This window comes from Porites lutea, chromosome 3, assembly GCF_958299795.1.
Source record: "Porites lutea chromosome 3, jaPorLute2.1, whole genome shotgun sequence".
In the NCBI taxonomy this organism is placed as follows: domain Eukaryota; kingdom Metazoa; phylum Cnidaria; class Anthozoa; order Scleractinia; family Poritidae; genus Porites; species Porites lutea.
Window position 1 is genome coordinate 24,753,526 of NC_133203.1, and position 15,775 is coordinate 24,769,300.

At 40.4% G+C, this 15,775-nt stretch overlaps 1 protein-coding gene across 1 annotated transcript in view; it reads left to right on the plus strand.

The window, feature by feature from the left end:
• Positions 1-10,273, plus strand: part of LOC140930763 (sodium- and chloride-dependent taurine transporter-like) — a 27,252-nt gene extending 16,979 nt beyond the window's left edge. Inside the window, exons 8-14 of the mRNA XM_073380477.1 lie at positions 277-401; positions 1,293-1,405; positions 4,038-4,175; positions 5,169-5,271; positions 6,569-6,669; positions 7,531-7,698; positions 8,264-10,273. Of these exons, the coding sequence (XP_073236578.1) occupies positions 277-401; positions 1,293-1,405; positions 4,038-4,175; positions 5,169-5,271; positions 6,569-6,669; positions 7,531-7,698; positions 8,264-8,350 (835 nt within the window). The 3' untranslated portion in view covers positions 8,351-10,273. The remainder of the gene's footprint in view (positions 1-276; positions 402-1,292; positions 1,406-4,037; positions 4,176-5,168; positions 5,272-6,568; positions 6,670-7,530; positions 7,699-8,263) is intronic.
• The last annotated feature ends 5,502 nt before the right edge of the window (positions 10,274-15,775 follow it).

Here is a 15,775-nt window from a genome sequence, read left to right on the forward strand (position 1 = left end):
AAATTACCCGAGTTTCCAACAGAATGATCATGGTAACACAAATTTTCGTGGTCAAGATAAACCTTGTTCTGTACATTCCGCGTTGCCTATTTCTTTCCCTCCGTCGTTCTCTCTCCAGCTCGTGAATCCAATCCAGCACCTAACTATCCTGGGAGCAGAGGCCCTTTGATCTTCCTTGATAACTTGGGAAGAGGACTCATCTAGGAAGATCGAAGGGTAGCACCTAACAGTTATTGCTAAGAGTTTGCCTTATTCTTCTCGATCTTAATTTTGCAGAGACTGCATTTGGAATGCTTTTTACAACAGCGGAACTAGTGTTGTGGGTGGATTTTTGACTTTCTCCGTGTTGGGTTTCATGGCAACAAATCAAGGAGTAGATGTTAAAGACGTTGTTCAGTCAGGTGAGTGTGATTCTGCTGCTTTTCCTCATAATATACCTACCAGTTGTTGCATTTTTGCAATTTCACCGAAGAACCCTAGAGATGGCGACTATACAGTTGATAGAGAGATTTAGGGTCACATTTTCACAGGTGCCGTAATTTGATCGGTCACAGTCAAAAATGTATTTTGAGTAGCATACGAAACGTCAAGTTTTGTTAGCATACGAAACGTCAAGTTGATATAAAAATACGTAGATTTACAATGTTTACCACCGCTGTTTTTTGCCACGTGACCAAAGTTTTCCTTCACTTGTCGTTTACTGTTCGTTATAACTACATGAAAATCGGTATACTCACGCCAGTCTTTTTCATAAGAGACTTTTCATTGAGTTCTTCTCAACCCGAATCTGACGTTTTTCGTTTTCCCTAAACGTAAATCTAGATCTGGAATAAACAGATCAAAACTTTTTATTTTTGTCTAGACATAATGAACAGTAACTGACTTTTGACAGCAACGTTGACGTTTGAAATTTGTCCAAAACGTGATTTTAAATCTCTCCAAAAACACGCATAGCTAACGTTAAAAAATGAAGAAAAGGTCTTTGCCTGTCTGTAATGTTGCGTTGATAGAAAGCTAGACAAGGCAATCTTGCAAGAGACTAAACTTATAATGCTAGCTACCATAAATGAAAAAAAAGCAAGTGAAATAGATCACCAGTTATTTTGAAACTTTTTTTAATTATAAGACTTTATTGTTAAAAGATTCCCTCCAACTTTTTAGAGCTCAGGGGTAGCTAATCGCCAGAAATAAAAAAATCGACTACTAAGAAACTTTTTCACCATAAAATTGCTTCCGCTAACATTCACCATATGCAGTATGTGTTACAATACAGTGTGTTCATTCGACTCTAGGTCCAGGCCTTGTTTTCATTGTTTATCCTGAAGCAGTTGCCCAGATGCCGCTAGCTCCTCTGTGGTCCGTGTTGTTTTTCTTCATGTTGCTCCTGATTGGACTGGACACTCAAGTAAGGTTAAAGAAACAAAGCCATCAATATATCTTTCAGTTACCATTTCATAATTTAAAATAAGACTTAGGGTGGACATCCACTATGACGTAAAAATAGAGGCCATTCTTTTGTTCCATCAAAATGCATAGCTGCTGACTGCGTGAGTGAAAAAGATCTATAACTCAACCCACACGGCTGCGTTCGGAAATATTCTGCTTTAATGTTCGAGTAAACCGTCTCTGTAAGACTAAAGACACTTAGCAATACAAATTTAGAAGCTTCATGGCATATCAAAAGGGAAAAGGGCCGACCATCGGTCGGCGTGCGTCGCTCAAAAAAGCCTTTTCACGCTAATTAACAAATCCAAATAGAAACGTTAACGGAAGTTCACAGTATCCTTAAGTCCTTATCTCCTCTATTTATTTAAACATTGAAAATTAAGCCTGTTACGAGCTCTGTGGTCGTGTAATGATTTCAACGTTCTTTGGAGGGACATAGTCATGATGGGTTCAGGGTACTCAAAGGGCTATTGCATTTAATATCCGTACCCTCGCGGTTGAAGACGGACCGTTTCTTCTTACCCTTCGAATAATTCTGTAAAACTGCATTTACCCCTAAAGAATTCCATAAGACAAGGGTCTCGCCACCGGGGTACTCCCTATGATGGCCTATACGGGGGGGCTCCGCACGAAAGGGGTACCTTTTTCAGGCTTCAAGGGGTAGGAATTTCACCAGTTGAAGTTTATAAAAGGGTAGCGAAATCTGTTATTTGGGTCTGTAAAAGGGCCCAAAATGGCTAGCAGATGAATTTTATGGATTTAAGAAGTCGAGAAAACGTTCAATTTTTGTGATTTAAAAGACATTGCATTTACAGCAGTTAATAGGGTTACAAAGTTCTAAACAAGGTATAGGAAAGAGGTACCATTTGTCAATAGAAAATATGCAAAAGGGGTACCTTTTTCGTGAAAAAATGGTATATTAAAGGGTAAGGGGATTGAACCTCGGGGTGGACCTTCCCCGTATAAATATTTCTCAAGTACCCTCCCGCCCCCGGGAGTTTACACCCAAAGAATATGGGGTTACCCCTGAAGATTTTGTGAAAAGGTGATGTTGCCTTGTGCACCCCTAAAGATTTTGTTGAGATTTATAGTTTCACCCCCAAAGTATCACTTTTTTTTTTACTCCACCCCTAAAGAAATCCTCAATTTTTATTATTTATAAAATTCCATTGGTTCTTCGTAACCGGGGGAACCGGGTATTAAATGCAATAGCTCAAGCCTACCACTAACTACTTTTGCCATCCAGTCACGCTTGTTTGGTTTTCCATACAAATCTTTGTAATTTCGAAATTTTCAAAACTGTCATGAAATATTTCCTTAAGTATTACAGGGCTCGAATCTCCTTTTAATTCATTAAGGCAATTTGAGTCCTTAAATGCGTAAAGGAAAGATTTAACGACAGTTAAAAAATTTTAGAATTTACAAATATATGTGTGGAAAACCATGCAAGCGTGACTGGATGGCAAAATTTGTTTATCTCATACAAATGCTTCCAACTTTCGGCGGCCGTTGCAATCGCTACTTTTGAGATATACGGCTGAAACTTCTCAGGTTACCTAATTTTAATATGCTCTTTCAGCCTGTGCTAACAAAGTTTTTCAAAAGTGAACTGTTTTCGTGTTTACCGAAAGTTGGTCACGTGAGCAAGTCGTGCAAAGAGCCTACTGCTGGTTTTCAGCGTCACGCCATTCAAAATAGATCAAAATAAAAATCAAAACCGTTTAACATATAAAGTCCAGAATCTGGGAAATGAAAGGAGCTACATATACAAAGACCCTCGCCAAGATTCAGGTCAGAGGAATAATTCGAATGCGAGATATCCGAAGAAATGTTTTACCCAAACTTACAGAGATTTGTATGGAGGTGCTCACCTGGATGAGCTCCAGCATGGCGGGCGGCAACCAACAGAAACATCTGTTACCGAGTTTTGCTACAAAAGCGTGAATTTATTCTTCGAGAAACTCATAAACATTAAAGTAATACTTTTTCTAATACATGAACTGTTTAAATAGCAAAATTTTCTGAAATAAGTCATTTTTTTTACCTACATGACAGCTCTTTTGGCCGTCATGTAATTGCCGCGTCACGCAAAAGCTTAGAAATTCAAGCGTACCCTTTCACAAAACCAAGAACTCTTTTGAAACGAAACTTTGTATGAAAATTAGTTTTCAGCTGTTCTAATGCATCGTGAAAGTAAAATCTCGGTGGGATTGATAGTTTTTGAGTTTGAATTTTAGCGACGTCATGTGAAAACCAGCCACGCAGGCTGAACGAGACTCTGCAAGCAGAGTAGTATATTACTCCCAGAGCCCGGTTCCTGAAAGGCCCATTAGTGCTAATCCAGGATTATCATTTTCTTTCCCTTTTTCTATCTACCTCTCCGCGCATTGCTTAGCCGTAGTAACATTTTGTATTATCATTACTGTATCTCAGAGTAAAGGCTCGACACTATTAAGTATTTTGCAAGCTTGAGTTACATGTTCTTAAACAAGAAAACCGTGCTTAAAATTTGGCTCAATCCTGGGTTAAACTTAACCATCTTTCGAATAACCAGGCCCACGACTAAGATTTACATTTGCTCTTTATTCCAGTTTGTTGACGTCGAAAGTGCGATAACAAGCACTGTTGACAGGTTCCCACATAAACTACGTCGTGGCCACCGTAAAGAACTTTTTTCACTTATTACCTGTTGTTTGATGTTTCTTGTGGGGCTGTCCATGGTGACTGAGGTATGTAACTTTAACGCAAAATAAAACAATTTTTGTGCCATTTTCAATCTCCTCGATCGTCTGTTTGATGGAGCTTATTGGAGTTCTTCAGCACAGTTAATTATCCTCTAACGGATCAAACACACCCTGCGTGGTGTTCTTTAACATCCTTCAGTTTACCGTCAGGTAGTCTCCCTCGCAGTCTTTTTTGTCTCGTCACGGCTGTAGGGGAGCCTACGAACACTGACGTATTTCCGGTCTTCGATTCTCTCTACCCGAAAAGAGGCTGTTCGAAAAACCGAGAAGTAAAGTCAGAAGTTACTTTTCGGGTGGAGAGGCGCGACGACCATAAATACGTGTGCGTTCGTAGGCTACCGCGAGGAAGACTATTCGTGAGAAGAGCCAGGGACATCTTTTTCTGGATTCGAACAGTCTGAGATAACATCTCTTTAGTGTGCAGGAAAACATTCATGAAATCACTAGAATCGATAAAAAAAGATTTAGCAATGGAAATGACTATGCCGAAATATCTGTTCGAAGATAATTATAGCAATCATTGACTTGTGACAACTATGTTTGAGGTTTAACTTATACTTGACACCTGGTCAAGGTGCCAGGTACTAACCGAGCATCCACTGCTGTGCATGGGTGGGCGCTGGATCGCTGTGTTCACACGTTTTCTGTCAATTTAGAGGCAATACACTGCTTTGTATACCAGAACCTTCTGCTACCCCAACGTTTCAAAATATAACAGCGTCTGACAAGGCCAAATGCAGGAATTCTGTACACAGTTACATCGTGTACCCAAGGTCTGAACCCCAGTTTGTGTCAATACCCAGGACATGATCGCACACTCGACCATGAAGTGTAAACAGCCCTATAGACTGATTTCCACATAATCATTGGTTTCCATCTTGGTTTACTTTTTTTAGTCCTTTTAAGTTTATCCGCAACACCTTCTTCTATATACCTGGTTACGGAAGTCATTACAAAGTAATGATATTATTGTTGTAGGGTGGAATGTACGTTTTTCAGTTGTTTGACGCTTTTTCTGGAAGCGGATCTGTTGCGTTGTTAGTAGTCATTGGTGAATGTTTGGCCATTGGATGGTTTTATGGTAAGAAAAACAAACAAAATGTTTAATTGTTCTTACAAGCAACTGATGACTTCCTAGCATACTCGCTGGCGGGGGGAGGGAGGGGAAGGGGTGTGCGTTTCCGACTATGGTAAAAAAAGCGACCTAAATTAAAGAACATTACATTTTGTTTTGTATTGTGTTCTTTTCATGACCGTTTCTTACCTTTTCAGGAATTTTCGTAGGGTTTATCAGTTAAAAAGAGACAATGTTTTTCATTTACGCAAGAACCCAATTACTTCCCTTCTTGTTTTAGGGGGGGGGGGGGGAAATGGGGGGGGGAGGGCGACCGAGAGAACTAGCAATTTTATCCCAAGGGGAGAGTAAGAGTTACATCTGACAGGACGGAAAGTACGATGCTTTGGTGGCTGGGTGAGGCAAGTTCTTTACAGATCCGTGTGCTGGATATTGAAGTAAACAAACCCGAACTGGAACACCCATAGTTACGTTGTCCTTTTTTGTTTTCGCTCTTTCCTAGCTGAAGCAAATGTTAGGAAATGATGCTTTGTTTTACTCCTTAATATTGCATTAAGGATAATTAGAAACTAAAATAAAGGATCAAGTCGAAGGAGTTGAGAACTCACAAAGAACAGTAGATTGCGTAGAAATGACCGCTTATGTTTACACACTGGATTTGTAACGGATCTGACAGCTGTTTTGTTCTTACAGAGAAACCACGCTGTACGGACACCCACCTTGTATATGACGGACACTATTGCAAATCCCCTTGGTGTCTGTATTATTTGGGTTCCAGTGCATTTAATAAGACGTATCAATAAATACTTAGGCCCAATTCAGTCACAGAACTTTTCACGAGCACAGCCTAATACTTCGAATAACGTATATTAAATGCTCGGCGTCTGAATCAATTAGGAACGCCTGTTTCAATTTGGAACGGCCTAGCCGTTCTTTCCGCCTAGCCCGGCTGGGAATTTCGACTTTGGATCGACTTAAAAACGGCTTTGATTTAGACGCCGAACTTTTCATGTACCGAACCAAATGCGGCATAAATTCTTATAACGTATTTTCCAATCAGTTTAACCGAAATGAATATTTTTCTCCTTTTGAATTTAGTTCGGCTGGAATTAAAATCCGCGTCTGAATCAATTCGGCTGGTCTAAATAATTTGGGTCTGCCTTAATTTGAATTAGCTGAGTTTCGGCTCATGAAAAGTTCGGCTTCTGAACTGGGCCTTAGAAAGATGTGTTAAAAATCAACTTCTTATCCTTTGTATTTTGAACTTTTTTACATCCCTTCGTTGGAACTTAACTCTCAACAGGTCGAAAACGTTTCTATAACAACATCGCGAGTATGTTGGGATTTACTATCAGTCCCTGGTGTGGCTGGTGCTGGAGTTATCTCTCACCAATATTTTGTTTGGTCAGTACAACGGCGATTTTCTTTTGCTTGCTTGAGCATAATTAGTTGAAAAAACTGGTCATTGATGCCGGAAAAGATAAAAAGCAGCTGTGTCACAGTTCTTTTAGGGAGCTCCGCTTTGTTTTTTATGTTCGCGCGTTGTCGCTGACTCAGTTAATTATGACGTTCCTACTGGTCAGGCAGTTCAAAATGATAAGAACGCTATTGAACGTTGTGCATGGACAATAATTCAAAAAGGTTAACGAAAACATCATGAACAGGGAAGTCTGATGGTGTCCATATTAAAAACTTCACAATAATAGCGATGGTCAAGAGAGAATGTCTCTCTTGCTATGGTCTGCTTATGACCAAGTTTCATAATCTTGCACGGAAGGCGAGAATGCGGCTGAACGGCGCGTGTGAATGTGAAGGATAGTTCTGAGCAAAGCGTGAAAGTATAATATGACACAGCATAACATAACATAACATAACTATACATAACATAACTATGCATAACATAATATAACGTAGCACAAGCCATTTAACCCCTTAGCTTTAAGCCCCAAGTGTGACCAAAGCAAATTTTCTCCTAACCGGTGTCTATACATTATCCAAAGGAAAGGTTATGAGAATTCTTAAGATTACCAACGAGAAATTGCTTGAATCTTTTATCAAATTTTCTCAACTTATTCTTTAAGGAAATTTATGGAGATCAGCCTGCAGAATTTTTATGTGGATATTGGTGCATAAAGGGTTAGGCACTGGTTGACATCGCTTTGGCAGCTGTGTCGCGTTTCCCTTTTTTCCAGTTTTTTTTCCGCTTCGTCTCCGGAGGCAACATTGGTTGAGGTCAATTGCTAACTATCTTTCCCTTGTTTTTAGACTGTGCTCGCCTTCTACCTCGTGACGTATCAACCACTCAAGTATCGAGATTACGTTTATCCTGCCTGGGGACAGGCGATTGGCTGGCTGATGACCCTGTCGTCACTCTCCTTAATTCCAACGGTGATGATATACAAACTGATCAACACCACTGGGTCAATCCAAGAGGTTAATATTTGTCAGTATATCCACTTCAGGGCAGTGTCGGTTTTATAGTGGAACTTGATGTAACGAAGGGCCCTTTGTTCGCTGTAACTGGGTTTTGTTATATCGAGGTTCTTTTCCAAATATTTTGCCATTTCTGGGGTATAGAAAATCTTTTCTTATACCAAAGACTTCGTTATTTAGGGGTCTGTTTTATGGCTTCAATTAGAAAGAGTTTACTGTAGTTTTTAGATCGAGTATCTTTCTTTCTACATAACTATAGAACGTTTTGCACTTCTGGTTGGCCTCATTTGGAAAGGATGGTCAGGTTTGAAACGTCATTTTCATCACCACCTGCCCAACTTCTCCCCCAGGGTCTTAAGGAAGAGGCCTGGGGACGAAGTTGACATTGGTACCGTCCCAGTCTCCCAAGAAATCTCACTAGGGCTAATAAGACAATAACTTGTGACGGCGACTGCTTCCTTTACTGTTGTTGCATCATAGCAATCAGTAAACTATATTAAACTCTTGTGTATTGTGATTGTAGTACCATATTCACCATATCGAACTTTGTCTTCTTTTTTTGTAGCGTTTTCGCAAGTTGATTCAACCTCAATTGCAATATAGACAAGAACCAAATGAGCATACACCACTCATTGATCAAGAAAGCAAGTAATCAAGTGAGCGGAGCGGTATGCACGTGTTCAGCCTGCTTACATCTGTTGTAATTATTGTAAAGTAAAAACCCGCTTATAAGAACCTAGATTTTTCAAACATAGCCCAAATTGGTTCTTTTAAAAATGGTATTTAGTGGGATTTTAGGCTACTTAGGTTCTTAATTTGATAGGGGCACCAGCGATAAGCACAGATAACTACTACAGGGCATATGCGATATAGAATATATTCCCGTATTAAATAATTATCTAAAATGCGGTTTAGATAACCATACAGTAAATTTATCTTTATAAAGTACTTGCATGCATGTCTTTCATGCTGCAGTGTCCATAAAATGCTGTGTTACATTTCATCTGTGCCTTCAGTTTTGTAAAATAATAACCTATTGAAAATGTTTGGGTAAATAGGTTCTTATGAAGAAAGGGGCTTTTAAATGAAAATTTTAGCCTAAAAGGTTCTTAAATTTTAGGTCCTTATACGCCGGTTTTTGCTGTATCTAAAGTAAACATCTTTCGACTGCCTGGGTGATTTAAAGTTAGCGCCAAGGCCGTGATTTGAGTCACTGAGAGACCCGGAGGTGACTCTGATATAAACAAAATGGGGATGCTCGTCGGAAAACTAACATTAAGTCCGTAAGGGAGACCAATGTGGGTGTGGCTAAAGTTTTAACTGACCTACAAAGGAGACCATACAAAGAACAGACATCGCGGCTTTATTGCAACATTCTGTATGCACAGCCCTAACAGACACCTGAATACGCAAATTTAGTGACTTTTGATCCCAAACACTCTTAGGCAAGGCTGATCGAACAGGTATGGATGGGTACCTTATTATAGGGAATTAACGAGCCACTTTATTAACGAGATTTAAAAAAAATTTGTTTGTATTTTATAGATTCTACCTCGGCCCAAATGCTGCGCATTGTTTCCGAAAGATTCGCCTTGGTTTGGCATACGTAAACCTAACTTTTGGAAAACTCGCGTTAATTTTGCGTAACGTAACTTTTCTTCCCGTTGTCAACGTGCATCGTTAATTTTCTATAATAAGGTTATATATTTTCTCAATATTTCAGTTAGGCAATGACCAACCTTCTTTCAGCGGCTGGGTACTCTTTTTTAGTTTTGCCTGATCAACCAAAATATTGGGAAAATATATTACCCATCCGTAGATGTCTGATCAGCCATTGCTTTCAATTTTGAGTGTTATTTTATATCTCTTATCCTGATCTACAGCAACACCCGGCTTTCCCTCGCTGTTGTTTGTCCAAGTGGTCCTTGCAAGAATTGTTCGCTAATTTACTCTTACTGGTTTGGTCAGCGTTATAGCACAGTTTTTGTTGCCAAGTTCTGTTGTTACTTGAACAACGAAATTAAAAAGCTGATAAAGTCGAACCTATATAACGGCCACCCTCGGGACTTGAGAAACTGGCTGCTTAAAAATGTAGGTAGCTTGCGTGGCAGGCGTTCGAAAAGGAACGGGAAGGGAATTAGGGCGCGAGACCACCAAGTACAAGAAGAAGGAGCTTGTCCGTTTTTCTTGTGCTTACCGGTATATATACTTATGCTTATGTCGACCCAGTTTCACTTGCTTACACATGTGCTTGTGCTTATGCTTATGCTTATGCGCTAGTGAAAACCAGGCTTTAACGATTCTAAACGGCCGAGAATCAGCTTACAGTAGCTCATGTTATTTCTTTATAGTGATGATGGATCGCATTTTAAACACAATAAAATACCGCATAAAATGACATATGGCTCAGTTTCCGTCCATGAGTGGCCGCTTAATACAGGTAAATGGTAACAAAGAAAGACAAACATGGGACTTCTACAGGGTGGCCGCGGCCATGGCCGCGTAATACAGGTAACAAATACGGCGTTTGTTTGAGCGAAAAATCGGGACTTTGAAAACTGGCCGCTTAATATAATAGAGGGTGGTCGCTGAATACGGGGCCGTTATATACAGGTTCGACTGTATCTGTTGTTGGCCTTTTGTTGAATATTTTATTTATGGTTCTATTAAAATTTAAGTAAATTGAAATAAATACTTTTGTACCAGTATTTTGTCTTCCAGGGTGATAACGTTGCTGTTAGAAAAACTGCGCAAGTTTTTGCGCGGATTAGACCGCGAGCGGTCGTCTTTCTTCCCCCCCCCCCCGCCTCGCGCGGCGCGGCTTCACCATTCTCCTTTCACACATACTATATCAATCTACTGTACATGACTAAAAAGAAAAATAAGAGACTGCTCGCATCCATACACGGAGGTTTACCGTTTGCATTACACGCCTAAAAAGTACGCCAGTAGGGAGGGTGCTCTCGGGGGTGCTCTACCGAGAGGAGGGGCTGACGTCATTCGTCCTCGCACGTGCTTGTATAATCCCCTCCTCAGCTGCTCAGGCGGGAATTTCGCACTACTCTCCGTCCCTAGCCTCCCCGCAGACGTCCTTTGGGGTTCGTTTGTCACGCATTTATTTCTCCCCCACGGAGAAATGAATGCGTGACAAACGAACCCCAAAGGACGTCTGCGGGAAGGCTACTCCGTCCCGCGGTCTTGGCTTCGTCAGTTCTTTAGTTGTCTGCGGAATATATGTTGCGTAATGGAAATGTAACGCAATAACAGGGTGATCGTAATATTAGTGAATGGGTTTTTAATAGCCTACGTGTAGCCGCACCCCCACCCCCAACAAAGGAAGAACGGAGAGAGGGAGAGGAGAGGCTCCGTCTCTCCGTTTTTCCTTTGTCGGGGAGAGGGTGCGGCTACACGTAGGCTAGGTTTTTAATACAGACGAGTGTGTTTTTTTTAAACAGAGTTTTGGATGTTCCCACGCCAAAATGAATTCCTCTGGACCCGCATGCGGAGGAGACTAGCGCGCGTTATGCTCGCCTCTCGCAGCTGCGCGTCTATAGGACCACCCCAAAAACCAGGAGCCGATTACTTAAGTAATCGGCTCCTGCAAAAACTAAGTCCACTGGAAAACTCAGAACGGAAAACTGAGAGCCCAGTTTCAAAGCTGTCCAATGCTATTAAACCCGACTATATAAAATTATATTAAATGGACAATACGACTGGTTTCCCTGAAACTTGTCTTCTGGATTGGAATTTTTTTGCTGGCTGATAGCCCTGACCTGAACCTTGAGGCCAGAGTCGAGGGAGGTATTTTAAGAAAATATTTGGATGGGGCGTGCCGCCAAGACCCTGTCTATTTGTTTCACTACCTTGTTTAAGACCTACTCCTTGAAGGCCAATGACATCACTTTCTTAAGGAAATCTTTCTCTGCGCTTTTAATTTAAAGTCAATTAGTTTTTTTTCGACGTCAATTTTCAGTCTCAAAAACATACCTATGACCCTTGAATGCACCCGGCGGTTAGGAGCCAATGAGGGGCAGGGAGAAGTGAGCAGGAAAAACAGTGCGGATTGTGAAAGGGGGTGAGAGCGAATGAAGTTCGCCCCCTCCCTCCCTTCTCGTACTTTCTCGTGCTATCTCTGATTTGCGCCCCACAAAATGACTATCTGAACGCCTTTAAAAAACTACCGTAAAATTTCGAAAATAAGCCCCTCCATGCATAAGCCCCCCAAACCGGTAACGCAAAAAACCCTCCGTTAAATCGCCCCTCCAAATATAAGCCCCCCGGGGGCTTGTACTTGGAAAATTGCCCTCAAATACAAAGTAAAACAAAGCAAAAACAGTAAATTTACTTCCAAGATAATGCTAGCCCAATCGATTTTGAAACGCAAATTTCCCTCCGTAGATAATCCCCTCCGAATATAAGTCCCTCAAAAAGGGCCTTTGAAAAATATAATCCCCGGGGCTTATTTTCGTAATTTTACGGGTAGTTTGGCATCACTTACTTGGCTAGGCCAGGTAAGGAAGTACCCTTGGGTATTTAACCGGGGCCTAAATTAGACCCAAATCAGACCCTCCGTTCCCTAAGCAACGCCTTTTGCTTGAGCCCATGCCAGAATACCATAAGCCAATCAAAAGAGTCTGTTCCCACGATGTGAATTTCGGGCTGTCCATCAAAAGAATTACCATGTTATCATCATTTCGCCAGGTTTCGCTTGTCAAAAGCCTTTTGTGGTACGGTTAGTTACAGCAGCTGAGTTCAGATGCCGTAGAATTTTTAAGCAGTTCTTATTTACCAGCGAATTGACTGCAAAACTTCAAAACTTCTTCCGTTTCTACAACTGGCTGTGCGCCCCCATGGTCCATATAAGGAAAATGACGTTCTTGAAGAATGTGTGACAGCTGTCTGTCAGGTAACGTGTTTTGAACTGTAGCGAAGAGCGCTGGAACGTCGGTTGCAGAGGATTCAACACGCCAAAGGTTGCGGATTATGTGGATTTGTGGTAGTCGAAAAGCTTCTAGAATTGTAAGTAAGTGCTTAAGATTTTAATCTAGATAGGAAAGAGAAAAATTGACCTTGTATTTTTCGTATTGAATGAAGTCCATGGCCTCGGCAAGTTTGACAGCTCGTCACAAAACGTTGGCAGTGAAAAGGAGCGTAAATCCTTTGAAAGAGATGGGAAAATTACTCACATGTTGTTAAAAATGCTGGTCCTGATCGAAAAATGATGTTATTTACCATTTCTTTTGGAAATGTACCATTCTAGTGGCCTGAGTTGCTTTTTAATGGTTTGAAACGCGTGCATTCCCGCGCGGGAATCGACGGTTGTCGCTCAATGGATTTAATAGTGAATGCAAACCGTATGGCAATAAATGGATAAGTTGATTATGAAAGCCTTGGTGAGTCTAGAGATGGTTCCTATGTTTATTTCATCGCTTTTCATTATCTCAAGATCTCAACGAGTTTTCCCGCGCTCTGAAAGGTACATTTGCGAACTTTACATATGAAGAAATGAACCATCGAATGAATGAATGAAGGCATTTCGTGACATTGAGATTTCTCGTTAGCCGAAATGTGGACAATGTGAATTTATAAATTGATGAACTAATTTACGGTGACAGTGAACAAGTGTAAAAATAAATGAATGAGCGAATGAAAGAATGAAGAAAAGCAAAACATTTAGCCAGATGTCAATTAACTGTCAAACTGACAGCGGTGAAATGTCTATTTTGCCCGTGTGGCTGCCATATCGATACAGTCATCAACTTTCTGGTATAAATTCTCGAAGTATAAAAAGCGTGCTCGTCTGAACTGAATCTATAAAAATTAATCTTGCTGGGTTTCTCTGTTGACAGCAGCCAAGTTATTTCTGCCTCTTACAATTCCTGATCAGTCTTGGTTGAAGAAAATGTGCAAAGGAAAGTAAAGTAAACGCATCTTAAGTTGGTGAGTAAGAAATCATTTTTTGAAATTAAACAAGATTTGTAACAAGTGTTTTTTTTGGGGGGGGAGGGGGCGCTGAGGGAGCCCATAGCCAGGTTTCAGAATCTAACATAGAATTTAATTGGAAAAGAAAAACCTCATGAATCCTTGCACTTGTAAAATGATTGTATTCAAGAGTGGTACATATTGCACTCACCATTGACCGTATTGCAACGTTTGCTCTTGATCATTGTTTTGTTGTCATTTTGATTGTGACACTACTGGAGAAGAACTGTCTCTTGCATTGACTAATTTCATACTGGTGAAAGATGTGGAGGGTTTATAAAAAAACAAGAAATCGAAACTAAGATTTTCATCATTTGTCCAGGATTCGCAAATACACCAAATTTGGCGTATTTTACTCCAGAATTGTTCAGATGACTCCACTGAGGTTACAGAGGGAGTCACTTTGACTCTAGAAATTTTCGGTAACAAACACAGTTTTGTCCTTACAGTACAGCTCAGAGATAAGCGTCCACGTTAATGCGCTTCAAACTAGTTAGCGAGAAGTTTGTTAAGGCGAGTCCGTTTACCTAACGCGCTTCAAAAACGGGCTTGCATCAGAACTGATTAGTATGTATGAGTTAGCGTATTGTTCTTGGGTTATTGTTCTCGCAACAGCCGCAACAAAAGGCTTAACAACATCCACAAGCCTTGGTGAAGACTGAAACAGGGTTCTGATTCTACATAGTAATCGACTGCTTTATTTCACAATACGAAGTAGAACGAAAGACGAACAGACACAAAATTACTTGAAGACCAATTTTTCAGTAATCTTCTATCTTCTCTCACGTCACGAAAAACTTTCTACTCTAAAAAATAGTAAATAAAATCTACTCAGTGTTCAATTCTTGTGAGAAATTTCTGAACTATGCAAATTCAAGATACAGTAACAGTTGACAACTCTTCAGGAAATTTGCATTGATTCGCACGGCTCGGATGATACTTTGCGTCGAAACGTTAATAGAAATGTTCGAACGGCGTTTTGCATCATTGAAATAGCCGAAGTTGTTAGTTCACTAGCTGAACTTGAAAACAGTCCATGACTTTATCTGTCAAATCCACAATAAAAGGAAGTTTGTGTAAATAAATGTTTGATAGACAGTGTGTAAACAAAGTCTCAAGGCACTTCTCATTGCCTTTGTTCTTATGGCTTGTCTTTCGAATTCAACTTGCCGACATTTTTTTTTTTGATTGCCTCTTTGTGAATGTCCATCGGCATTATCGCAGTTGAAGTTCTGGTCATTGGTGTCTGCGATCAGGGTGTTAGTTCGCTGAAAACATTGCTTGTACCTGAATTGCTGTTTTGTGATTTGCGATAGCATCTCAGTTTGATATTTTGCCCTTCGCTTTTTGTGAGACGTGATTGTGTACATAAAAGTTTCAATTTGACTATACATGTAAAGCTTCAGAAAACTTCAGAAACCACCAAGAGCTTCGGAGCTTTGAAAGCAATATATAATTTCGTGCAATGCAATCCGCTTTTGAAATATCGCACAATTTTTCATCATGGTAGTTGCAGTCACGTGCTAGGCAATGAAAAAGTTCATGCGTATCAAGTCCCATCACAAAAAAAAAACAAGCCCAATTTTACGAGAGATTAACCCAAACTTTAAGGAACTCGCTATATTTCCTAGTAGAATAAAAGGTATTGATTCTCGAAAGTTTTCGAGGATTGGGAACGCAGTTTCAGAGCCAAAGATTGGTCATGTTACGGTCAGACGTGTTTGTTACCGCTGATGGCCGGATAAGCCCAGAATCATTTGACGTTACAAAATAGACATGATGTGTTTGTTTGCATTTGGAGCAGGCATTTGAAACCGTTCTTAAAGAAATGAAGCTTGATATAGATGTCCTTGTCCTTGGACGCGTTTTGAGCATACAGTCGCTTGCGCGAATAAACCATGCCGTGTTGTGTTACAGCTGTATGTCTATGTAAAATTACGGAGAAATCAGTATTGGGTAAATCTTTTGTTTTCTGTCTCGCGAAGCTCGATCCAGGACTCGATTCTCGATAGGCTAAGCTTGTTCTCGATGTTATATCTGTTATACATGCAGTTACCTGGGGTAGGGAAAACAAAGCGAAAACAATGAAGCATTA